The sequence below is a fragment of the Alosa alosa genome, chromosome 12 (assembly GCF_017589495.1).
Source record: "Alosa alosa isolate M-15738 ecotype Scorff River chromosome 12, AALO_Geno_1.1, whole genome shotgun sequence".
Classification (NCBI taxonomy): Eukaryota; Metazoa; Chordata; class Actinopteri; order Clupeiformes; family Clupeidae; genus Alosa; species Alosa alosa.
In genome coordinates, this window is record NC_063200.1 from 17987488 (window position 1) to 18013915 (window position 26428).

Below are 26428 nucleotides of genomic sequence, written 5' to 3' on the forward strand. Positions count from 1 at the left end.
TGTTTTTAAATACTTTATGTATGTACAAAATGCATCACTTGGAATGTACATATGTTTCTCAATTCATACAATATATCCTTTCCTGCCATTGGACAAAGAAGGAAATAAAATCATTTTATTGTGACTTAATGCAATGCATGCTCTCTTTGTAGTTATTGTAAAGATGAACAAAAGTGCAAGATTCACTTGTTCCTTTCTTTTTTAAAAAGAACATTTAAAAAACAAACTGAAACAGACACAGTAAAAAGTGAAAGGTGGTGCAGCTTGGCACGAGGAACATCTATGTAACATGGAGTTGCACCTCCCTCCACAAAAATCAAGATGAAAAACAAAACCAAACTCCACAATATCAATGGCCACAAAAATCACATACTGTACACCGTGGATGTGATATTTCACCAGAAGTTGTGCAGTATGGTTGGATATATACATAGTACACCTAGATTCCGATGGTTGGCAAAAGATGTGTATTCATTTCAAAAACAGGCAGTTTCAATATCAGAGAATAACAGTGGAAATACTATTTTACTTCAGTGGTGTAACTGATGGTCTCTGCTGTCTCAGTTTGGATCCATACGTTTGTGATTGTTTTAATGAACAAAATATATCAAAAGTTTGTCATTACTGAGTGCCTCAGTGAGGACCTCAGAGAACACAGTGGCTTGGAGCCAACACCAAAACAGTAAGAAAACATAAAAGACAATTTTCAAAAAGTAAAGTCAGCATCATTCCAATGAGAAGAATGAAATAAAAATAACAACATGGTAACATACAAAACATGATCAAGGGGAAAATAAACATTAGTACGATAATCTGCACATTAGGTAAAATTACATTTCAAATTGTCAGAAAAAACACTACATGAAAAAGGAAACAATAAAATAATGTACATACGCACACTCCATATTCACTGAAATAAGGCCGCATATAGAGATAGACAAGAGTTGGCTCTTCTGTAAACCTTGTACTTCAACTGCTCAGTGACATTAAAACAGCTCAGATTATTATCTATCAGGAGGACAGTTCTGGGTTGATGTTCAGGTCTCGAAGCTGGCTATAATGTTTGACTCCTTTCCATTGGTCACTGAGTGCAAAATTCAACTTGGGTCACCCAACACAACAAAGAACAGTGTCAACAAACTTACCAGTCCTGTTATGTGTTGAAACTACAAGGTTAACAACAGAATAAATATATAAATAAACAATAAATAACTTTTAAAGATATTACACCCATTTTTGGCCACCATTACAGAACTTAATATTTATGTTGTGATGTATGTGTGTATGTTTTTTTACAATTCGTTAAATGTATGTTACAACCTCAATCATCAATGTAACATTCAGAAAGATACACTGGTCTTGCAGTCTTCATTCAGAGAAAGGTGTTTCTTTGAATTTAAACAATGATCCTTAGCCCCATTGCCCACCCCCCTTATTGCGTGTTGGAAACGTAGCACAGTAACAGACCACTGTGGTAGGAAAAGGCACACTGATAGCTAACCACGGCTTCAAACAAGGAATTTGCTGAAGGTAAGGGGATTCCAATGTACACACACAAACACAGACACACCTGATGACTACTTAACTGCTTCCAATGTTCTCATTCTCAAATACAGGCCAGGTTTGTGTGAAAATGTGACTTGGTATGGGAGGACCATGTACTAATTTACATCAACGGTTTATCAAAACAAGGGCGATGTGAAAACTACATTCAAGATCCCGCTCAAGTCCAGTGTGTTGGAGCCAGTCGTAGTAGCATCCAAAGTAATAAGGCATCAAAGCACTTGGCCACGATTTGGGAGTGATATTGCACAAGGACCATGTGACGCTGTATGCTCTACTGGTGCAGAGTACGACTGGAAACGGACGTGCGCTACACAATGTGGCAGACCCATCTACAGTGGTAATACACTATCCATCAAAACAGGAGAACATAATGAGCACGTGAGAGAGGAGGACAGCGAAGAGAGATGGAGGAGGCTGGGTGTCATGGATTCGGCGAGAAGAAGCTGATGCACAAGCTTCAGTCCAGAAACAGTCGAGTAGATTATGGTGGTCAGTTTGGAAGGCAGAGGATAACCATCACGTCAAAAAAGACAAACAAAAACCCCCTAAAACTAAAATTGTCCTTTTGTGTGGGAGGCAGAGTTTGAGGAAGAAGTCCTTGTCCTTTTGAGATACTCCCTGGTTGAGGGTGGTCTCAAGTGGGTATCCCATTGGCAGTAACTAAGTCTCTAATAGGTATCCACACTCTGAAAACCTGATGGCTGTGAATTCATGATCCTAATCAGAAGGTACTGTTTGAACAGTACATCTGTTTTGTACTGATTTAAAAATCCCTGGTAAATTCCTACGCTCCCCCACCCTCCCATAACCCTCTCCCTGACAACTCCCCCCCCACACACACACAGTCACACACACGTGGCATGAGCAATCTCATCTCATCTGGCCTCCCCCTCTGCTGACCGCGTCTCCGACTTCAGCTTGACGAACTCCTTGGCGACCTCGTCGTTGGAGCGCTGGGAGAGGATGCGCAGGACGGTGAGGCCCGTCTCGTCCATGTGGACGCTCGAGCCCAGCGGGCACCAGCAGGCGCAGCTGCCCCTGTGGGCAACGTCCCGCAGCTGCATGACGGCCATGCCCACCATGCTGTCCGCACGGCCGAAGCAGTAGTCCTTCACGCACACCTGCAGCTCGTAGCACTCCGGCCCGTCCTCGTTACCCAGAATGCTACACGCACAGAGGAAGTCACAGGAAGTGAGTGACCAAGTTACCAAGTTAGCTAATTACAAACCACACATTTAATTAGCAACTCATAGCTAGCTCTCTGTTTTGTTTGAAAGTCAACAGAAGTGACGTTATCCAGCATCACTTAGAGCACCTTTAAAAATACCTTTATAATAGCATCTACACAGACATAGTCATAGAGATCTACAAAAGTTAATAATTGTTGGATGATGTTACATATTAGAAAATGAGAAAAACAAAAAAAAATGGTCAAAAAACACATTCATGGAAACTCTGGGGGAAACAGTGAATAAGCTAATTTCCCAAAACTTTGGTGTGTTCCTTTGGAACAAAATGCTGGCATGTTCCTTTGGAAAAAAACCTAACATAATAAATAAAACAATGTTTGAGTTCTTTTGTCACTTTTGGGAGGCTAGTTTTAACTGCCCACCTCAATGAGCTATGCTAAGCTATGCTAACAGTGGGTGCTTCAGACTGAGTTACTGCACCAACAGAGACGAGAAGGGTATGTATCTTCTTATCTAACTCTGGGGAAGATGGTGAATAAGCTAATTTTCCAAAATGTTGGTGTGTTCCTTTAATGACCCAGCTGTTGTGCGTGCATCCTACACATCTTTGTGTGGTCATTCTTTAGCTCTGAATCATCTGAAATTTTGTATGTCTCAATACATTTCTGGGCTAATTCATTCATGCATGAGATCTACCTCAGAGCCACCTACTACAGTATGTGTTTTTTGTCTGCAGTAAGAACAGATAAGGTCTTGACACTTACAAGTGGAATGTCTCGTTGAATTTGGGGGCCCAGCTGTTGTTCTTGGACTTGGTGGAGAACTTGCGCTTCTTGTCGCTCAGGTGCGGGCCTATCATGCTGACCTCCACGAATCGGACGGAACATGCCCGAGGTCTGCCACTGGAGGTCATTAGCAGCCACGACTGGGGACAGCAAAAAAATGACATTATAACAGCAGAATGTGGAGTGAGTGAAAAAATAAAGAGTTGAGAGTGAGAGGACTCTAGATACCATTTAAGATAACTAAAATAACTAGGTAACAAACGTACATCTGTTAATCCACATTCTTATGATTTTTATTAATGACATAAATATCATCTGTCTACAATAAAACATTTTTAAAGCACTTATTATCAGTCATGTACATTAGTCTGATACATTTCTTTTGTATCATGCTGGTAAGGGCCAAGCGGATGTTCCTCACCTTTGACAGTGACTTTGTGTTCTCCTGTTCCAGGATGGGTAAACAGGTCTATTTGAATGGACAGTTCACCCACTGGCTTGTCCACTCCTGAGCCTGTTGGCAAACATGGCGAAACAAGACTAATTACAACTACATAACTATATATAACGACAACTATATACAACTAATTACTAATAACATTGGTAAATGTTGTAGTGGATTAACAGCTTAAATTACCCTGATTTATTAAGAGGTGGAAGGAAAGAAATGGTTTGGGAAATAAGTAAATGGTTTGGGAAAATAAAAGGCAGAAAAACCCTTTATATTACATTTACATATTTAGATACTTATATTACTTTTTCTGCTGCATGTTGTGTGTGATGTCTGTATGCTACTGAGACCTTGAATTTCCCCTTTGGGATTAATAAAGTATCTACCTATCTATCTATCTACATTTAATTTTACCCTTTACATTTATATTAAGTCTTTGTTTTGGGCATACACTTTAGGTCAATGTATAAGTATGAGTATATATACTTTTTTGATCCCGTGAGGGAAATTTGGTCTCTGCATTTAACCCAATCAGTGAATTAGTGAAACACAAACAGCACACAGTGAACACACAGTGAGGTGAAGCACACATTAATCCGGGCGCAGTGAGCTGCCTGCTTCAATGGCGGCGCTCGGGGAGCAGTGAGTGGTTAGGTGCCTTGCTCAAGGGCACTTCAGCCGCAGCCCACTGGTCGGGGCTCGTACCGGCAACCCTCCGGTTACAAGTCCAGAGTGCTAACCAGTGGGCCACGGCTGCCCTATGCAACATGCAGGTAAGGCTCTCATGAGGATTGGAATCAAGGACTTTGAAGAAATGTGCACTAAAATACTGTGGCCATCATAATATAACATGACATTGGCCGTGGCCTCAGATATCACTGGATGGATTATGTACACTCGGAAAAATGAGATACTTTGGAAGAAACTTTTTGAAAAGGGCAAACTCTCACACTCAAAATAAAAATTCACTGAGCAGTCCCAGTCATTGCAAGATCTCGGGAAGAGATCATTCATGCATCGCCTGGGACTTTGTTTTAACTTGCAAACTTTTAAAAAATGTTAAAGTCCTTGAATTGATCTCAAAAATGAAACATGGTTCAGTGCTCGTGGGATGCGGGGGAATGTTGGGTGAGGTCCGGTCACACCTACCCCTGCTGGGCTTTACTTTCTCACTAGGAGTGATCCTGATGCCCTTGCCCTTGTGCACTGGAGCCAGAGTGGATGCAGAAGACAAGTGGACAGATGCAAGTGACAGGAGCACACAGAAAAAGATTGGAGAAGAGAAGAAACACACACAGACAGACAGACAGAAACACACACTCTCACTCTCTCTCTCTCTCACACACACACACACACACAGACACACACACACACACACACACACACAAGTAATCTTGAAGACAAGATGTCCCAGGAAAGTCAGAAAAACATACAAAAGAGCAAAGCACAGTACAAAACAGTAACAAAACATTGAAAGGCAGACGTGTGTCAGCTACACCCTCTAGTGGACGAATATTTCATGACATGGTGATCTGACACATCAGTGTGAGTTTATTGTATGTGTGTGTTTGCATCTAGAAATGTAAGAGTGAGAGAGTGTGTGTGTGTGTGTGTGTGTGTGTGTGTGTGTGTGTGTGTGTGTGTGTGTGTGTGTGTGTGTGTGTGTGTGGACCTGTGTATCTGAGAATCTGAGAGCTTTACCCTGCGCATGTTGTGTGGTGACGAAGGTTTTGATGAGTGCGTCGGTGGTCTGTGTGTAGAGAGAGAGGGCGTGGCGAAGGGAGGACAGCTCAGGGCTCTTCTCCAGGAAGGCTCTCTTCAGCCCGTTCCCACCCGCATGGAAGTATTGCTAGAGAGAGAGAGAGAAAGTGAAAGAGGGGGGGGAGAGAGAGAGAGATGAAGAAAGAAAAGAAAAGTGAGATTACAAAGACAGACAAACATCCGCTTTCTCCCATCATTTCATTTCTCGAATGAGGGAATGGGGATTGGACAGATTTGTAGATAATACAGATTAATCTTTAGGATATGTTTACATTTATATTATAACATCATAATAAATGTTGGCTTCTATGGTGGTATCTCCTCACCTTTATGGTCTCCAGGGCAACATCCATAACAGCGCACTGTTTGGGTGTGAGGCTTCTGGCCTCTCCAGATACCATGTGATCCTGAAACACCAATCAGAGCAGGGCGTCAGGACAAAACACGTCTCCTTACTTAACATGCACAGAATACCACAAAGTGGCATCATCAAGGTGTAGGAAGTAGTTTAATATTGTTGCTGAATCAGAGTATATACACAATAGACTAGAGTGTTTCTCGACTGAGTAAACACATCCATAGACAACCAGGAAGCTGACCACCATTTTATTTCCATTTTTGTGTCAAAATAAAAGTTTTGTATACTGCAGAGTTGCTGAGATCAATAAACGTCTGTCTTCCTGCGTCTACCATAATATAACTCAACATGCTACAGACAGCAATAAACTTTGATATGGAACTAATACTGTACACACACCCAAGGCTCTGCTGGAGTGGCATGTACTATTTAATGAGGCTGGATGAAGGCGAGGTGAGGAAGAGAAGGCTTTTATGGGCTGTGCTTCTGCTGGGATGTGGGGAGGCAGTGTGTGTGTGTGTGTGTGTGTGTGTGTGTGTACCTTGAGTTTGGAGAGCTGGCCGAGCTCTTTGGCTGCAGAGAGGATCTGGGTTCCCTGGAGAGATGATCAGACACAGTGAGAGAGAGAGAAGACAAGGGCAAACTCTAACACTCAAAAATTGCAGTGAGAGAGAGAAGGAGTAGTACTTTCTCTCTCTTAGCTGTCTGTGAGTGTGTGTCTGTGAGTGTGTGTGTGTGTGTGTGTGTGTGTGTGTGTGAAAAAAAGACAGAAACGGAGTCTTACAAAGGTGTCACTGCCCTGAGGCAGGACGATGGTCTTCTCAAGGCTGTTCATGACGATCCTCCAGAGCTCCTTCAGAACTCTCTTCAACACCGTCTTCTCACATGCTGCAGCAAACAGTGTCAGCCTACACACACCCACACACACACACACACACACACACACACACACATTACAGTGTACAAAACACATTATAATGAGTGACATACCTTAACCATACCTGTTTTCATGCTAATCATTCATCCTTGTTTGTTATTGTGTTTCCCTGCCTTCCTACTATGTAAAGCGACCTTGGGTTTGAGAAAGGCGCTATATAAAATAAACGTACATGTATTATTTATTATTATCCTCATGCCCCATGACATGCCCCGTTTTTGGAGCCTGGGCTGTCCACAGAGATTGCGTTTTTTACAGTGTATTCAGGACACAGACAGCTAGCGGTTGGTTAGGTGATGTTTGCAGTAAATTACATAAAATGTTTTAGCCTAAAGGTGCTTAGAGCACCTTTAAAGGACTTTGGGTATCTACAATATGAACTAAAAAAATGTAAGGCATTGCTGTTGCTGCTGCTATTGTTATCATTAAAGCACTTTGGGTATTTACATAAAGCACTAAATCCTTTTTGTTATTGTTGTTGTTGGTTTTGTTTTTGTAGATGCTGGACTCACTTTAAGTCCAGGAAGTCCATGAGCGGCCGAAGCGTGTTGTCTGAGTCAGCCTCTACTGTGTTGCGGCTGTTGGCATTCACCGGCCCTTTGATCTGGTAGAGGAGGCCAGCCATCTGACGCATGCACTCTTCTATACGGTTCTGGAACCTGAGGAGATGAATGTGGACAAACACACACACACACACACACACAGATGTGCATGCACACACGCACACGCACACACACCACACACACCACACGTACACGCAAACAGAATTACAATTTCAATGAAAATAAAAATTTGTGACCTCAGGGTAAACACGTGCATTTACTAACAGAAACATACCAAGTGCATCACCAGCAAAATGAGAACCATCTCCATTTTCTATCTTAATATGTATGTATGTTTGTGTTGGTCCATGTGTGTGTGCATCATTTCTTACGTGTTTCCAAATTTGGTGCTCAACTCATCCAGCACATTGTTCAGCTTGACTTGCAGCTCATTCAGAAGATCACTGGCTTCCACATCCAACTGCAAACAACCACAAAAAAACATACAGATAGAAAGTGAATTAATGCAACTCCAAATGAGCTTTTCTGTGTTCCTGTAACGACCAAACTTAGTACAATATCTTTCTTCCTGCACCAAAACTGAAACAGCATAAATGTAGCATAGCTCTGCTCACAGCCCCAAAGAGCCATAGACATAGCATCATGTCAACAGCTGAGATTGTCTAACATTCTGTAAAGCGCCATGAGACATGTGTAATGTTTTGCCGCTCTATAAGTGAAATTAAATTGAAATTGAAATAACATCATTCAAACATGCTAGCCACTGGACATGACAGCAGAGGTCATTATTGCACAGAGATGGAGACGGATAGAGAAAAACAAATCCACACACGGGTCTACATCAGGACTGGAGTGTAACCTCAAGATTGTATTTACACATAAAAATGTCTCTACTGTATGATGTACTTCTCTCTCTACACACACACACACACACACACACACACATACAGTATACACGAACAAATACAGACACACATAGACTTATGTGGATACTGTTTTTAGAATTGATTTAGATTAAGTGTTATTTAGTATAATTTGTATTTTAGTATATTTAGTATATTCTTTATCTTCTACTGTCCTTATTGCTTAGTTGTGTTTTTTATATTATATACTTTTAATTACTTTTTTCTGCTGTTAGTGAATGTGTGTGTGATGTCTGTATGCTACTGAGACCTTGAATTTCCCCTGGAGATCAATAAAGTATCTATCTATCTATCTATCTATCTATCTATCTATCTATCTATCTATCTATCTATCTATCTATCTACACACACACACAAGCACATACTGTATGCATGGACAAACACAGACACACATAGACACACACACACACAGCCAAACCCACCTGTTTACCACCGGGTCCAACCTTAAGCAAGAGTAAATTAAATGGACAAAGATTTAATAGCTGCATAGAGACACGCGCACACACGTGCACACACACACACACACACACACACAGCTCATTATCACTTCACTTCATCTCACTGTAGTGCGTCCCTGGGGTCTCTTAAACGAACACACAGTCTATACAATCATACAGTGTAGCTCTCACTGCACACTGAGGCCAGCAGGGTACACTACAACCTGAGCACACAGCAGTCAGCCCCACTGCATTCTGTAAGCCTGTCTAATATGATCAAGTCACACTTAGTGGCTTAGTGGTGAACAGCAAAACCTGGCCAATCATTTACTAAGAAAGGTTTTTTTTTTTTAAACAAGGCATTGTATACTGTATATCTTACATTGATTGCAGTGGTACATTTAATATCTAATGTAATGTTTGATTAAGGCAGAGAAATGGAGAGAGAGGGGGGTGGGGGGTATAAGAGAAGGCATTGAGTAAGGAAGAGAGGGAGAGAGAGAGAGAGAAGAGAGAGAGAGAGAGAGAGAGAGAAGAGAGAGAGAGAGAATAGAGAAATGTAGCAATGGAAAAAGGAGAGGGGAAGGAAGGAGAAAGATGAAAATAAGAGAAACAATATCTGAGAAAAGGAAAGGAGAAAAGAGAAAGCACATCGAAAAGGGAGGGGGGAAGGGAGAGAAATGAGAAAAGAGAAATGGAAAACCTCGACCCAATATCCTGACAGAAGAAAGTCAGGTGGAAGAGGGAGAAAGACAAAGAAAGCGACTCAGCACAGTAGAGAAACAAAAAGAATGGAAGGGTAAAAGTAAAGAAGATGAAAGTAGAACACAGTATCGTCTTCTCGGGTCGATCAGGAAAGGAATCGGGAAAAAAGAGAAATCGGTCGTCGTGGAAGGAAAGAAATGAAAGGAATTAATGCATACAAACAAAGCCAGACCACTTGGCTTGACAGCCCGTTTGTCTCTGTATGTGCGTGCAAATACAAGCACAGGTCCGCTTGTGTGTATGTAATCACGGTATGTGTGTGTGTGTGTGTGTGTGTGTGTGTGTGTGTGTGCTTCGTCCCGGGCCAGAGGCACTGCAGGCTAATGGGTCCGGCGCGCGGCGACTAATTAAGCTAATGTTCGTGAGCAGCGGCGGCTACGGGGAGCGACAGACAGAGACGTCTACACCAGGTCCATTAGAGAAGATTAAACACAGCACAGAGAGGAGGAGAAGGAAGAGGAGGAAGAGGAGGTGGGAGGAGGAGGAAGAGGAAGGGAGAGGAGGAGGAGGGGAGAGGGCGAGCAACAGACAGAGACGTCTACACCGGCTCCATTAGAGAAGATTAAACACCACACAGAGAGGAGGAGGAGGAGGAGGAGGAAGAGGGGAGAGGAGGAAGAGAAGGAGGAGGAGGAGGAGAGAGGAGCCAGACCTAAGGATAAATCAATCCCATTAGAGAAGATTAAAGAAGGAAGGAAGGAAGGAAGGAAAGGAAGGAAGGAAGGAAAGGAAAAGACGACTCAGACAAGCGATCTGAGTCCCGTCGCTCTAATACCTAAGAAGGGAGGAGAAGGAAGAGGAGGAAGAAAAGGTGGAAGGAAGGAAGGAAGGAAGGGAGGAGAAGGGAGGAGGAGGGGAAGGGATCGAATCATAGAGTCAACTCCCTACTAGAGAAGATTAAACAATCATGACAGAGAGGAGGAGTAGGAGGAGGAGGAGGAGGAGGAGGAGGAGGAGGAGGAGGAGGAGGAGGAGAAGGAGGAGGGAAAGGAGCGACAGACAGAGACGTCTACACCGGGTCCATTAGAGAAAATTAAACACAGCACAGAGAGGAGGAGAAGGAAGAGGAGGAAGAGGAGGTGGAAGGAGGAGGAAGAGGAAGGGAGAGGAGGAGGAGGAGGAGGAGGGGAGAGGACGAGCGACAGACAGAGACGTCTACACCGGCTCCATTAGAGAAGATTAAACACCGCACAGAGAGGAGGAGTAGGAGGAGGAGGAGGAGGAGGAGGAGGAGGAGAGGGGGAGAGGAGGAAGAGAAGGAGGAGGAGGAGGAGAGAGGAGCGACAGACAGAGAGGTCTACACCGGCTCCATTAGAGAAGATTAAACACCGCGCAGAGGAGGAGGAGGAGGAAGAGGAGGAGGAGGAGGACAGGAGAGGAGAGAAAGGCAGAGGGAGAGAGGCGGGGAAGGTGTGTGAGTGTGAGAGAGGCAGAGAGAGAGATTGGAGGAGAAGGAGCAAAAGATGGACATTGCGAGAGGAAGAAAGAGAGTATTTCTGTGTTCTGTGTGTGTGTCAGCAAGACGTCAGGAAGGGTACATTACTGGAAGTGGATGAGTACACGTATGTATGTGTGTGTGTGTGTGTGCGGTGTATCTGTGTCTATAAGACATTCAGAGCAACACAAAAAAAGATGTATGTAAAAAGCAGGGCCATAGTGACACAGAGTAATACACCCATAGAGGACACAGAGAAACGACATTATTCTCAGATGCCTTTGTGTGTGTGTGTGTGTGTGTGTGTGTGTGTGTGTGTGTGTGTGTGTGTGACGGTGACCTTGGTTGAGTAACCATGCATCACCAATAACAGGTGACAGAGAGTGCCACCACCCAGCCAGTCCCTCTGGTGTTTTGTTTTCCAACTCACCTTCTTTTCCTTATCAGTCTTTTCAGGCTTTCAGAGGAGAAATGGAGAGAGAGAGAGAGAGAGAGAGAGAGAGAGAGAGAGAGAGAGAGAGAGAGAGAGAGAGAGAGAGAGAGAGAGAGAGAGAGAGAGAGAGAGAGAGAGAGAGATGCTTACAGGTCAAGGGTCAGAAGGAGCCATCTACACCTTCTGCTACACCTGCCGCTAGGGTGTGTGTGTGTGTGTGTGTGTGTGTGTGTGTGTGTGGGTGTGTGTGTGTGTGTGTGTGTCGTGGTTTGTAAGGGATTGATGATGCCAAGTTCAAACCTAATGCGGTGAATATGCTACTGGCCAAAAGATAATTTACTGCTGCATACACACACAGGGGGAAACAAATAACCACCCACACATACACAAACACACACACAGAGTTACATACACACACACACACACACACACACTACACAAACACAGACACACACACAGTTACATACACACACACTAAACAACAAAGGGGAAACAAATACACAATGAAGGGTAAAAGCCATAGCTCCTTCACCATGGTCTACACTCCTAACTCTAGACACTAGACAATACCATATATTGTAGTGACAAACAGCGTAATGAAGTAATTACATTTGTGTTCATTACATTTAAATTTAATTTAAATGTAATTTATCTGGTAATTAAATCCTTTTCCGATGAAGTACGGATATATAAGTCACAGTGCAGACATCCTAATTGTGTCTGTTCATTATTGCTAAATGCTGCCCAGGAGAATGAAACAGAGTTTTGCAGGTTTGGAGAGCGTGAGGCAACACACACTCATTTACACACCTTGTCCTGTGGGGCGGCCAACTAAATGTGGAGCAGTAATTAAGGAAAACAACATTACCAACAGCACTAACCTGCTATTCAACCTACCACTGTTCAAACATACAGGCCAACTAAATGGATATCTGTATATCTGACGACAATAACAATAATAATAATAATAATAATAATAGTATTCCACATTAGGTTAACGGTTATAATGATATTAAAAACCCACCTTCTCTTTCTCAATCTATGGCAAACAAAAAAGAAGCAAAAGAAAAATGAGAAAATGAATACCAGTTGTGACTGACAATGTGTGTTTGTATGAGAATAGAGAGTGAGAGGGCTGTTAGCTAAGCAGAGGCCAAGTCCAGACTAGGCCAGGGGAGGAGTTAAGGCCGGGTCATGACCTCTTTGAGTGACGGCTGAGGGAGGTGGGGGGAGTAATGAGCTACACTGGCACAGGAAAGAGTGTGTGTGTATATGTGAGCAGGGGAGAAAGAGAGAGAGAGTGTGTGTGAGACTGAGAGAGAATGAGAGAGACTGAAAGAGGATAAGAATGTGTGTATGTGTAACAGAGAAATGGAATCCACACCACTCTCTCTGTATGTCTGTCTGTCTGTGTGACAGAGAGAGAGAGAGAGAGAGAGAGAGAGAGAGAGAGAGAGAGAGAGAGAGAGAGAGAGAGGAAGGAGGGAGAGAGAGATGGAATGTGAGTCATAGAAGGTCAAAAGGTCTTAAGACTGGAGGAGGAATTGAATGGGAATCTGAGGAGTGTCTGATCACAGAAGCTCATAGTGAGGATGACACACTCAAGGTCATACCATACATCACAAGGCCTGTCTCTGTGTGTGTGGTGTGTGTGTGTGTGTGTGTGTGTGTTATGCTAACATATCCCAGCTGGCAGATGCAGACCCTGTGATGAATGGCATGACAAACGGAGGGATTGTGTCCCTGCTGATGGGACTAGTAGAGGAAGAAGAGTGGAAACCAATGGATTCTGTTGGAATGATGGAAGTGTGTGTGTGTGTGTGTGTGTGTGTGTGTGTGTGTGTGTGTGACAGTGACCTTGGTTGAGTAACCATGTATCACTAATAACACCAGTGTGTGTGTGTGTGTGTGTGTGTGTGTGTGTGTGTGTGTGTGTGTGTGTGTGTGTGTGTGTGTGTTGGTTGACAGTGACCTTGGTTGACAACACCATGTCACCAATAACCAGTGTGTGTGTGTGTGTGTGTGTGTGTGTGTGTGTGTGACAGTGACCTTGGTTGAGTAACCATGTATCACTAATAACACCAGTGTGTGTGTGTGTGTGTGTGTGTGTGTGTGTGACAGTGACCTTGGTTGAGTAACCATGTATCACGAATAACACCAGTGTGTGTGTGTGTGTGTGTGTGTGTGTGTGTGTGTCACATCAATGAAACCAGCAAACTGACAATTTCACAAATGATTGCCATCATAAGTCCATCAGAGAATATGTATATGACCGATCAACAAACCCACCTTTGCTTGGTCAGGCTATTGATTTCAAAGAAAAGGACAGACAAAAAAGAACAGCAAAATTAAACAAAAGACATCAGAGAGATGACATCAACACACTGTACACAGCTGTATGGATGAGGTCATTTTGAGGAGAGGTCATTTTCACCATGACATTTTAGAGCACTCAGCACTCAGTCCAAACTGAGACTTCAAAGTCCAATTCCTTCACATGTGAAGCTGACACACATGCTGAGTTGACACCAGAATTAGAAAATAGTAGAGTGGACAAGCACCATTTATCTGTTATCAGAACTTAACAATCTTGGAACTATACAATGTTGAATAAAACATGTCAGCGGCATCCCAATGGGTTGACATGGGAAATACAATTGCTGATATCTGCAGTGTCCAGTCAACTGTTTCTCTATTTTAGTGGACTGTGCTGTGAACTCACTGAGGGCAGAGACAAGAGGAACCATGACACTGAGCGGATAAGGAGTGTGTCCTGAATATGTCCACTCTGTGGCTATCGAGAGTATGAGTAACAAGGGACCGGGGTTGAGAACCAAACATTAAGGGAATGTCATGAAGGTTGATTCAATGAATAATTTTCTCGTACAAATCGCAAACATCTCATAGTAGTTCACAACAGTGAATCATAGTCATCTCGAAATGATTCACAAGTATCTCACGTTTGCTCACACAACCAGTCAAAAAATATGTTGCAGTCTCTCACCCACTCCCGTTTCACAACCACTCACAACTTGATCACACACACCTCCCAGATGTCTCACACTTCTCGCAGGCATCTCATAAGTACCCCCAAACATCTCACACATCGCTCACAATCACTCACAAACAACCCCAACGACATTTTCCAACATTTGAAGGCATAGTCAGCGATTGCATATGAAGTTGCGTTTGTTTATGGGGTATTTTTCTTTGCAGATGCTTTTGCCCAAAACAACGTACATTATATTTTAATAAAGGATCAAATAATACACAGCAGAGAGGTAGTTCACCCTTCTCTTCAGTATTCCCAGAGAAATTCCACACAGTGTTTTGTTTTTGTTTTTGTTTGGGGGACAGGCTGCTCCAATTTGATTCCAGTATTTGGATCCTGGGCTACCTACAGCGTTTTCACGGGATCGGCTAGCCTGGCCCTGCCCACGTACTGTAGATCTTCTACGGTCGTGAATGAGTCGGGCGAGGCCAGACTAGGGATCGACAGCTAGCAGACCGTGAGGAGATGTTCACTGAATGTGACAAAACATTTTATGGGCTTGAAATCGCGTTTTGATTGCTGACTGCACCTTTATCCAAACCAAACCAACCAAACAAACAAACAAAGTCCAAATCATCTGGTGAAACCCAAATGAACACTTCACCACTGGTCACAATGAGAGGGACTGAGGGGCCGTCAACATCACTATGACATCACAGGAAGTAGCACAATATGGATGAATCAAGGGTTGTGAATAGCACAACAACCCCTCCCCACATCCCCATATCTCCATCTTCTCCATAGTCTCCCCAGCCAAAACCAACCTCCTGTCCCTCCTCTACCACCTCCCCCATCTCCTCCTCTTCCTCTTCCTCATCATCTTCCTCCTCCAGCTTGGGGGGAAATGAAGGGAGGAGAAGGCAGAAACAAAAAAAAACATAAAGAAACATGAAGACCTGACCAAAAGATGCACCTGATTTCTTAATACTGAAATCCCCCTTTGAAAGGTAAAAAAATAATAATTTAGAGCTTCATAAAAAATAAATGATCTCCGAAACCATAAAATGCATGTTTTTTAAAAAGAAGCTTTCGATGACCATTAACAACATGGTCTTCATCAAGATTTTAAAGTTTAAAACTTCAATAACTAATGCAATTCTTGAGATGCATGACAGGAAGTGGTTACATAAATGGAGGTTACACTGAATAACATCACTTCCTGGAGGGCAGCCTTCATAAGGGAACAAATGCATCAATAACAGCTGGGGGTTTACATGCATGCATGAGGGCATACATGGGCATAGACCTATGCTCCAGCCTCACCCACGTACCTCGAATCCTATCATATTGGGGTCCTAAGAAAAGAAAAAAGAGTACCCAGGTTTCATTAAAAAGAGAGAAGCATTGAACCATTGGAAATGATACCCTCCTGGGGAATCAACTTCAGATAGGGCAGTTGTTAAAAACTGTGCTATGTAAACAAATGAAGGGGCTACAGATTTGTTAGTGAATTGTTAGTCATTTTGGAATTATTCTGAAAATGTCAAAGATCATTAGACGGAACTGCAAGGAATGTCTACAGTTTTAAAAATATCTTTAAAAATGTCATATACTATCTGATAACCACAATTTCCACATGTAGCTTTAATAAAATCATAACCTTAATATATATCGAGGGATTATAATATGGATAACAAAAACATGTGTATAAGAAAAAATAAGCAAAGATGTAGCTGTATGAATTGGCATTAAATAGGTTAAATGAATTCATCCTCCTTTCTGTTTTCATTATGCTTTCTCACAATATCAAAAATAAGTTTTACTTCTTTCTTGTGTGTGTGTGTGTGTGTGTGTAATTTGTTGTTATTGACAGCGAGGATCCAACACCGTTCAACTGAGATCATCTCACACAGTAATGGAATGAAACTGAATGAATGTGGCCATTCACAACAAGAACAAGCAGTGAAAGCCTAGCAACATAAGCCTCAAAACAAAATTATTATAGTGTCTTGACTCTTGATGATACAAATCAACCTTTTCCATTTTGGGTAGTGTTTGAATGTGGAAGAATCAGTGTCATGGCCTCTCTAAAAACTTTCCCAAGGTACAACAAAGCCTACATACACAAAACAACTAGCTGCTAAAACAAACTTAATTCCATTAAGGACTAGTCTCAAAACTAAAACGGCTGAACGTAATCTAAGATCTAGAGCAAATATCTACAAATCTAATTTACACTTTTCTAAGCTCTAAGTGTCACCCACCTCTTCACCACCTTTCTCATGGCCTGTAATGACCTGTTAACCACAGAGGAGGATAGGGGAGATAACCTTTACAAACAATCATAAACAAAGCTTTCTACTACACTATGGTACAGTAGGCCATTTAGAGGTTAATTACATAATGTACAGGTATTGAATGTATTACTACTTGTTTCAGATGGTAGTCTGAGAAAGACTAACTTAACCTAATGTCTAATTGAAAATGGCCAAGTATTTTCCTCTAACACACCCACCTCCCCTTCTTCCTCCTCCTCCCTCCTCCCTCCTCCTCAACTTCTTCATCTCTCTTTAGTAGACAGAAGGGGAAATCAGAAAAATCACTTCAAAATCACCCAAGCGATTATTTTTCAGTCTCTTCACAAACCAGCAATACAAGCCTAACCAACATTTACCAAGGGCTAAGGCTACATCAACTAGGGAATGAACTAGAGCAGCTGACTATGCTTTTAGGGATTCATTTGTACCTAATGATACATTCATCTTGCTCTGCGACAGACTAAATTGAATAAAACTACCACGGAAACACTATTTTGACACTAAACAACTATCCCCAGTCCTCCAACACTGAAGAGTACTGGCCATCTACTACCAACTACAGTACAGTACATGCTACAATGTCCTGGAGATTCTCTTAGCTGCTACATTGTGCTACTGCTAAGCCATACCATAGCTTCCTCTGTGGCAACCTGAGAGAAAGAAACACAACTGTGATTGAGACCATTTGTCTGCCAGTGTGATGGCACTTTCCCCATCACTCAACAATGGAAGTATTGGTGAACAAAATGACAAAGGCATCAACATAGGCTCTTCTGCTTGTTCCATACCACCTTCAACCCTGCTTTTTCAGGGATTTGCATATTTGTGAGTGCAGTATTAGGCATCACAACAAGACACCCTAGGAGGTGAGGTGGAGGTGATTTGTGTGACAGTGTCAGTAAGATGTAGGGTTTTTTTGTGTGTGTGTGTGTGTGTGTGTGTGTCTCTCATTGGAGCCCTACCTGTTTGGCTCCCATAGACTCAAACATCTTCTCCAGCTGAATCCGAAGCTGCTGAACATTATTCATGAGAACACAGGGCTAGAGAGAATGAGAGTGATAGATGGAGAGAGAGCAGGAGAGAGTGATAGATTGAGACAGAGAGAGAGAAAAAGAGAGGAGAGAGGGGGAACAAAGAGGAAGATGGATGAAGAGAGTGAAAGACTGATATAAATGACATCACATTAATGCAGAGTGGGCTAAAATCAAATAATAAGCGGAAATTATTCCATATCCATGTAATGTAAAAAGCTTGTAAAATTGTAAAAGCTTTTAGGGAGATAAGCACTTACTATCTTCTCTTTGTCACAGTAAGATGGGAAGCTCTTGGTCAAAATGGCACAGTACTGCAGCAGGACTTTGGAAATAGTCTGTTTGGTGGCGAAGACAAACGGGGTACATGGACAATATATTACATATTATATGTTACACACCATGAAAAAATACTTTTCAAAATGGAACGACAGAGATACTTTGACATCTTGCAATTCTAAAGGACAGCAATGACAGTGAAAGGAATCCTGTTTGTACTCTACAGGTTGGGGGTGGTTCCACTTTTTAAAATGGAACAATACTTTGATATTTACAGGAAAACAATGATGATAGAGTGAGTCCTGTTTATATATCATATATTATATATTAGTATTATAGTATACATTATATTATACAGATTAAAGAGGAAGAGATAAAGGAAGACAAACAAAAGCTGTTGTGTATTGTTGTGAAGATGTTGTTAATAGTAAAGTCTCATCAGTTCACTCTTCCAAGGGAAGCAGCTATGAGAAGAAAACCATTGAGCTCTGCCTGACCCTTCGGATTATTCTAGAGGGATTCATTTATGCAGGGAGAGCAACAACAACATTTCCACACACACACACCACACACACACACACACACACACACACACACACACACACACACACACACACACACACTGCCAAGCTTGCCCTAGGGACACCCATAGCCATGGTGTGACGGATAGAGTGGCATTAGGCCTCTTTTTCTTTAATGAGAACATATCGAGTTCTCAGACAAATATATACGTCTGCCCTCCTCTGCCAGCTCTGCCACTGAAATGTAATTTTCATGGAACAAATGACCACCTATTCCAGAATATTCCAAATCACTGAGGCGGGTCCCACTTAATGTTTTACTTTCTGCAAATAAAAACGGTCTGCGGAGTTTGTTAGGGGACATTTTGGTGAGCTGTGCTATTGGTGGCCATTTTGGGTTCATAAGAGCCAGAGGTCCCTAAAGTTGCTCTAAGTGGTGTTAGCGGACCTAGTTAACTTCATTATAGTAATCCAAAATATATCAATACCAATTGCTCATACTGTAGATATTGCTACAGTATGTGACTGTACTAACATAACATTACAAGTTCAATGATTTCTCTCACACAAATTGAGGCCTTTATTTCACTAAAGAAATCAGTATTTAGAAATATGTTTGGTGTCGGTGAAGTTTCTTTGTGGTTGTTTGAACATCATTTTTTTCATCAAAGAAAACACAATATCCCATAACAACGTAAGAATAAAGCATTTTTCAGCTGATTTAAACATGAAACATTTCAAAGAGGACCTCTGGATCATGTGATTGGTTTCTCCACCTGTCTGTCATGCACAGCATGCTTTACCTTGGCGAATCGGCGGCTGTAGAGGGCCAGGACTTTGGGGTCTGGGCACTCGAGCTTCTTGATGATCTCGAAGCTCTGGTTGAGCTGGGTGAAGATGTCCACCACGGAGCAGGAGAACAGAGCATGCTCAGACATCTGCTGGAACTGTGAGAGGAGAACGTGTTAAGTGTTGTGTGTTCACTGGGCTCTAATCTGACCTCCAGCCCAATCATAGCTCTGGGGACATTCTTTACCAACCTCACTTTTACTTGTGCTACACTGCTTAAAGCTGCAGTTGGCAAGATTTTTTTGATCATATTCACTGAAACCGACACTATGCTCAGACAGTTTTAGAAAAATACCCACACTTCTACCTCCACCTAGAGCCTGTTATTTGTTTTGCAAAAATCCACAGCTCCCGGTTCTTCTGGTCCAATCAGAGCAGGGATGTGTGAGATCTGATTGTCAATCACAGTCTGGTGCAGTCTGGTGTGCACTGACGTGCACAAACTCGATGAGAGGGTGCTCGTTGGTAGTGGGGGAGGGGCATGAGCGTTGTAAACATTCAAATTTTGGCTAAGTCCCCTCAATCTGTCAGACTTGCCAACTGCAGCTTTAATTTGAACATTGACAGAGACGACAAAACACGGATAGAAACACACTACTGTAGATACAATTGAGTCTACAGTAATTAGACATCTAGACAGATGTATGCACAGACAAGCTAATGATAGACATTTTAAAAAATGTAAAATTATTTTAAAGATTTAAAAGACATATGAAGAAAATTACACATGTTTTTAAAGATTTGAAAGACACATGAAGAAAATTACACAAAGACTCTGTCCTAACATAAATAATCACATTATATGGGTGTCAACCCTAATAAATCATATCTAATCGTACAGTGGGTTGCTTAGGGACACAGCATCTATGTCGATGACCTTGTGGTCACTCACCCCATCCTTCTTGTCCCTCTCCAGCGCTCCGTGCATGAACTCCATGGAGACGTCCTCGTTCTCGTCCAGCCACTGCAGAACAAACTGCTGGAACCACCTGCATGGCAGCGCCCACAAGCACACACACACACACACACACACACACACAGAGAGAGAGAGAGAGATCTGCCTCAGAAAAGTACACAGCTGCCTCAGAGGAGAACAGACCTCTTATGATCACCTATACTTAAAAATGGAAAACTGTGTTTTGGTGTGTGTGTGTGTGTGTGTGTGTGTGTGTGTGTGTGTGTGTGTGTGTGTGTGTGTGTGTGTGTGTGTGTGTGTGTGTGAGAGAGAGAGAGAGAGAAAGAGAGTGTGTGTGTGTGTGGTGTGTTGGTATGCGCATGTGTGTCTTCATATTAATGTGAAGGGGGGCCTTCCCATCGTGTAGATGATTAAACTCCAGCAGATTAAATTACAGCAGACATCATAACACCATCAGAGACTAAATACAGAGAACCAGAGGGGGCAGCATGTTAGCTAACCTCCTCTCAGCGGACACTCACCCTGGGTAGTCGGGCACGACCCCTTTGAAGGTGGGCAAGTCCTTCACATACTCATTATAGAGCCACTTGACCTTAAAGTGCAGGTTCATGTAGTCGGCGCTCTTGCACTGGCGATGCTTCTCATGCTCTGGGAGAGGGAAAGCAAAGAGAAACAACAGAAAAGTAAAAATGTGTGTGTGTGTGTGTGTGTGTGTGTGTGTGTGTGTGTGTGTGTGTGTGTGTGTGTGTGTGTGTGTGTGTGTGTGTGTGTGGTGTTCATGAACTGATCATGTCCGTGTGGGTTGGTGTGTGTGTGTGTGTGTGTGTGTGTTCATGAACTGATCATGTCCGTGTGGGGGTTGGTGTGTGTGTGTGTGTGTGTGTTGGGTTGGTGTGTGTGTGTGTGTGTGTGTGTGTGTGTGTGTGTGTGTGTTCAATTGAACTGATCATCCGTGGTGGGGTTGGTGTGTGTGTGTGTGTATGTGTGTGTGTGTGTGGGTTGTGGTGTGTGTGTGTGTGTTTGAACTGAGTTTAGGTGGATTCTTGTTGCCCGATTCTTTGCCCGAGCCCGAACTTGACCCGACCCGATTCAAGCAAGTTTGGAGAAAAGAGGTATGCATTTGTCAGGTATGCTTTGTTGCGTGCATTAACTGCGCATGATGTTCACCTATGACAGCAAAAAGAATTTAAGATGAACATGAAGCAGGCTTGCCATGGCAGAAATAATGATCGCCAGCCTTCAATATCCTCTTTTGTCACTTCTCCAAGCATACACCTGAGAGCGAGGCAAGCCCTCACAGAGAAATGTGCTGAGTTTTGCTGCAGGTACATACTGTAATTTTACGTTGTAAGTGGCTTACGTTTCTTCATTCGGATTCATTTGCGATCCATTCCATTCTGAATAAACAAACATAGTTTAGGCTAGGATTCTTCATCCTCCGTTGCATTATTCATTAATATAATTCGAAACGGATTTCTGTAGCTCAAACAACTCAGAATTGTAGTTGAGAACGTCAGTTATAATGGCGCACGTATTAAAAAAAAATTCGGGTTTAAATCGTTGAGAGACACTGTGTGTGTGTGTGTGTGTGTGTGTGTGTGTGTGTGTGTGTGTGTGTGTGTGTGTGTGTGTGTGTGTGTGTGTATACACTGTATGTGAGTATGTGTGTGTGTGTCTGTGTATACACTGTATGTGAGTTTGTGTGTGTGTGTCTGTGTTCTGAAGTGAGGATGCTTCCAGGAAAACGCTCCAACTACAAAACAAAAATACTGTTCATAATGAGATGTAGCCACTTCAAGCTGAGAGACTCGGGTGGAGAGCCCATTGAAGTGGGCTTCATAAAGGACTACGCTCTAGGATGAGCAGCACACTGCACTGCACACGTGCAGAAGCTTACAGTGAGAAAATTAAATAAAAAAAAAAAACATGTTATAACTTAGATGAGTTAATGTGTGGGTCATCTGGGCAGGTCGGGGACTTGGGTGCATTATTCATAATTGTATGTGGAAAAATGACAGAAAAAAAAAAAAAAAAAAAGTTCTTTGAAGAGGCATGATAATAAAGGGGAATGGAGGAGAGAGAGGGAGAGAGAGAGGGAGGGAGGGAGATAGAGGAGGAGAGATCCCTTGAGGGGCGCACAGCCTGCTGTACATGTGCTACACACACACACACACACACACACACACACACACACACACACACACACTATCCTCAGACTTCCAGTTCCAGTTCATGCTATGATCTGCTTCCCTCTCCCCTTCTCTTTCCCTCTGTTCCTTTCCTCTCCTCTGCCCTATCTCTCTCTCTATCCCATATTCATCTCTCCCTCTCTCTCTCTCTCTCTCTCCTATCCCATATTCATCTCTCTCTCTCTCTCTCTCTCCCTGCACTGGCTCTGATCCCTCTGCTCCGCATCCCTCCGCAGGCACAGATAGCAGAGGAGCGGGAAAATAACACGCAAACCATAAAAGAACCGTAGCAAACTTCAGCCCCAAACTTTTTGCTGAAGTAACATGAAACACATGCACAGACAGACAGACAGACAGACAGACACACACACACACACACACACAGATATATACACACACTCACGTGGCTTTAACACAGTGTGCTGGGTTTTTACCAGCCTGTCATTTGCTATTCCTGGAACTGCAAGCTAAAATTGGTACCACCAGAGCTGTATCAGTCAACATAGACATATCACAGACAGATCTGACTTGTGAGCAGAGGGGAACAGAGAGAGTGGAGTGGATATGAGCTGATTTGCACAAACTCACCTTTACACACACACACTCACACACCTATCCACACACACACACTCACACACCTATCCACACACATACACTCACACACCTATCCACACACACACACACTCACACCTATCCACACATACAGTCACACACCTATCCACACACACCTATCCACACACACACACTCACACATCTATTCACTCACACTCACACACCTATCCACACACACACACACACTCACATACATACATATCCACACACACACTCACACACCTATCCACACACACACACATCTATCCACACACACTCACACCTCACACACACACACACACACACACTCACACACCTATCCACACACACACTCACACATCTATCCACACACACACTCACACATCTATCCACACACACACACATCTATCCCACACACACACTCACATACATATCCACACACACACTCAAGCCCTGTGTATACTTCTATGGATGCCGTCTGCGCACTGAACGGATTACACAAAATTCATCATATATCTGGTCTGTACGGCTTTTCCGTGCTGCAGCCAAATGTTGTGTCCATACAGATGTTGCGTACTGCCTGTGCGAATGTGGACATGTAGCACAACGTAGATGGGAGATACGCACGCAGATACACACGTTATACTGTAGATACCCGCTGCTTTCCACATCTATCACAGAAAAATCTGACGTGAGGTTGATGAGCAGAGAGGAGAGGAGCAGGGTGGAGATGAGATGAGCTTACCAGCGTAGAAGAGCTGTCCACGCCGCTGAAAGGTAGATGGAGCTGAACGAGCGACGGAGGTGGAGGTGGAGAAGAAGAACATGCAGGAGGAGGAGAGGAGGACGAGAACAGAGGGATCATGGCAGAAATAAATGTGAATGAATGAATGGTGGTGAAAGAAAGAAAGAAAGAAAGAAAGAAAGAAAGAAAGAAAGAAAAAAAATAGTATTTTTGACAATAGACTACGTGCATGAAAGGCTCTTCCTGTATGTTCATGTATTTCCGGTGGAGTGTTAACTGTGTTGTAACGGAATCTTCTGTTATATTAGGCTCCTTATATCTTCGTTTGCCCAATAATAACAATTTTAACACACGCATAAATCCTTCTTTGTCATAACGTGCTGATTTACTAGATGCAACACCCAACCGCGTCTGTGTAGGCACTAATTCCATTAACAATAGCGGCAGGTTCAAACACACCTCGCTCCACCGGAACCAAACGAACGCAAAGAGAGCCTTTGGTGCTCATAGCCTATTGACAGCAGAATGGAAAAAGAGGTAGGAACCGTCTAAGTTTCCATAACAATCTTCATCCAATCCACGGGTCATGTCATGACCACATAACCAACAACAGTACACTACCATACACTACCAAAACAATCATCACTACCAGCATACCACATAGACTACTAGCTAGACACTAGCTAAGCATCTATGTCTGTTGTTGCATCTGCAGACTAACCAGCTCGGCTACCTCACTGACGGTCATCTATATCCATAATGAAATAAGGCAAATGAGAGCTCATAGCTAACACACCAGCGCACAGAGGATCTACTGTAACAGGCACTCCCTACTGTATGTATATTACAGTACTACAGCCTTACCCCTGTCCCAAAGGTAGTGGTCAATGTTATCCATAACTGAGGGAGAAATACACAGAGTGAGAATGAGAGTGTGAGAGAGAGAGAGTGAGCAAGTGTGAGAGAGAGTCAGAGAGGAGAGACAGAGAGAGAGAGAGAAAGAGAGAAAGAGAGAGAAACGAGTGATGGTGAGGGGGCAGGAGGACAGCGGGTGACACCAGGTGACACCGACTGGTGTATGAATTATCTGGACACTTGGAGTTGAGGACACAGGTACACACTCATTACACACAACCATCCACACACACACACACACACACACACACACACACACACACACACACACACACACACACGAGTTTGCCAACAGACTTTCTACAGTAGTGTGTTTCTGCTGCCTTACCCTCCATGGCGTACTTCATGTCCTGGGAGAACTGGACCCACATGACCTCAGCGCACAGCTTCCCCACATTAAGCTCCTGCGGAAACCTGCAGGACACAGACATCCGGTCAGGCGGCTGGCAGACGGCGTACTTGCTTGCTAATGAACACCTGCTACTCACTCTGACCTCAGACAGACGCTTCTCATCAGAGATCACATCAAGCAGTGTGATACATACTGTGAGTGTGTGTGTGTGACAAAGAGAGAGTAAATGTGTGTGTGTGTGTGTGTGTGTGTGTGTGTGTGTGGAGTGAGAGAGAGAGAGAGAGAGAGAGAGAGAGAAGCAGAGAGTATGTGAGAGAGATAGAGATGTGTGTATTGTTTCATCTGGCATGCACTTACTGGTTGAGAACAGGTGTGTACGAGTTCTTGTCCTCCTCGATGATGGACACGATGAGGGTGATGAGTTTGGGCCAGAAGTCCAGGTTCTTGATGCTCGGGCCCTGTTCCTCCAGTGGAAGCTCTTTGTTCTGACAGACCAGAACACAAACAGACACGTTAGGTTCTTGATTCTAGGGCCCTGTTCCTTCAGAACACAGGACCTGAACACAGACATGTTACAGCATCCATGGAGGCCATTTATGAATTGCCAATTTAGCAAACAATGCTCAACTTAGTTTCCATGAATGACCACAAACTATACATTATCCTGCTTATTTTACAGTTACTTAGCATTCATCCAAAGACATTCATTCAAAATATCTCTTTTTAACATTATTTTGTTGACTATATATGGCTTCATATACAGAAGTGCACAGTTTCAGGTGTTACAACACATTACTTACTAACTTCAGGTTGAAATGAATTTCCGTTATGTTAAAGTGAAGAGACCCCTTGCAGAATGACATGAAAGATGCCAATCAGAAGCCCAAAGACTGCTGTCAATGGCAGTGGTCATTATTTGTTTGCAGCAGATTATTATTGAACCTCTGAAAGTTTGGATGGCCCATTAGCTAATGGAACTTTCCGCAGCATTCTGAGGAGTCATTTAAGATTCTTAGTTCTTGGTTCTTCCTCCAGGCCTCTGGGGGGGGGGTTCCACTCACCATATCGTTGGGGGTACTGGCGGCTGTAGAGCTCCTGGCAGTTGTTGAAGATGTACTCATAAGTGGAGTTAAGACACGCCCGAACA

The 26428-nt window shown here is 43.1% G+C and overlaps 1 protein-coding gene across 1 annotated transcript in view; it reads right to left on the reverse strand.

Annotated features, from left to right (window-relative positions):
* The window catches only part of unc13bb (unc-13 homolog Bb (C. elegans)), a 106077-nt gene continuing 79649 nt past the window's right edge, over positions 1–26428 (reverse strand). Inside the window, 19 exon segments of the mRNA XM_048259390.1 lie at positions 1–2730; positions 3521–3630; positions 3632–3681; positions 3963–4055; positions 5694–5841; positions 6080–6160; positions 6653–6706; positions 6896–7019; positions 7561–7707; positions 7983–8071; positions 17877–17954; positions 18206–18283; positions 19549–19692; positions 20487–20583; positions 21032–21158; positions 25258–25343; positions 25639–25766; positions 26343–26348; positions 26350–26428. The exon segment at positions 26350–26428 is cut by the window's right edge and continues 50 nt beyond it. Coding sequence (XP_048115347.1) covers positions 2442–2730; positions 3521–3630; positions 3632–3681; positions 3963–4055; positions 5694–5841; positions 6080–6160; positions 6653–6706; positions 6896–7019; positions 7561–7707; positions 7983–8071; positions 17877–17954; positions 18206–18283; positions 19549–19692; positions 20487–20583; positions 21032–21158; positions 25258–25343; positions 25639–25766; positions 26343–26348; positions 26350–26428 — 2008 coding nt within the window. The 3' untranslated portion in view covers positions 1–2441.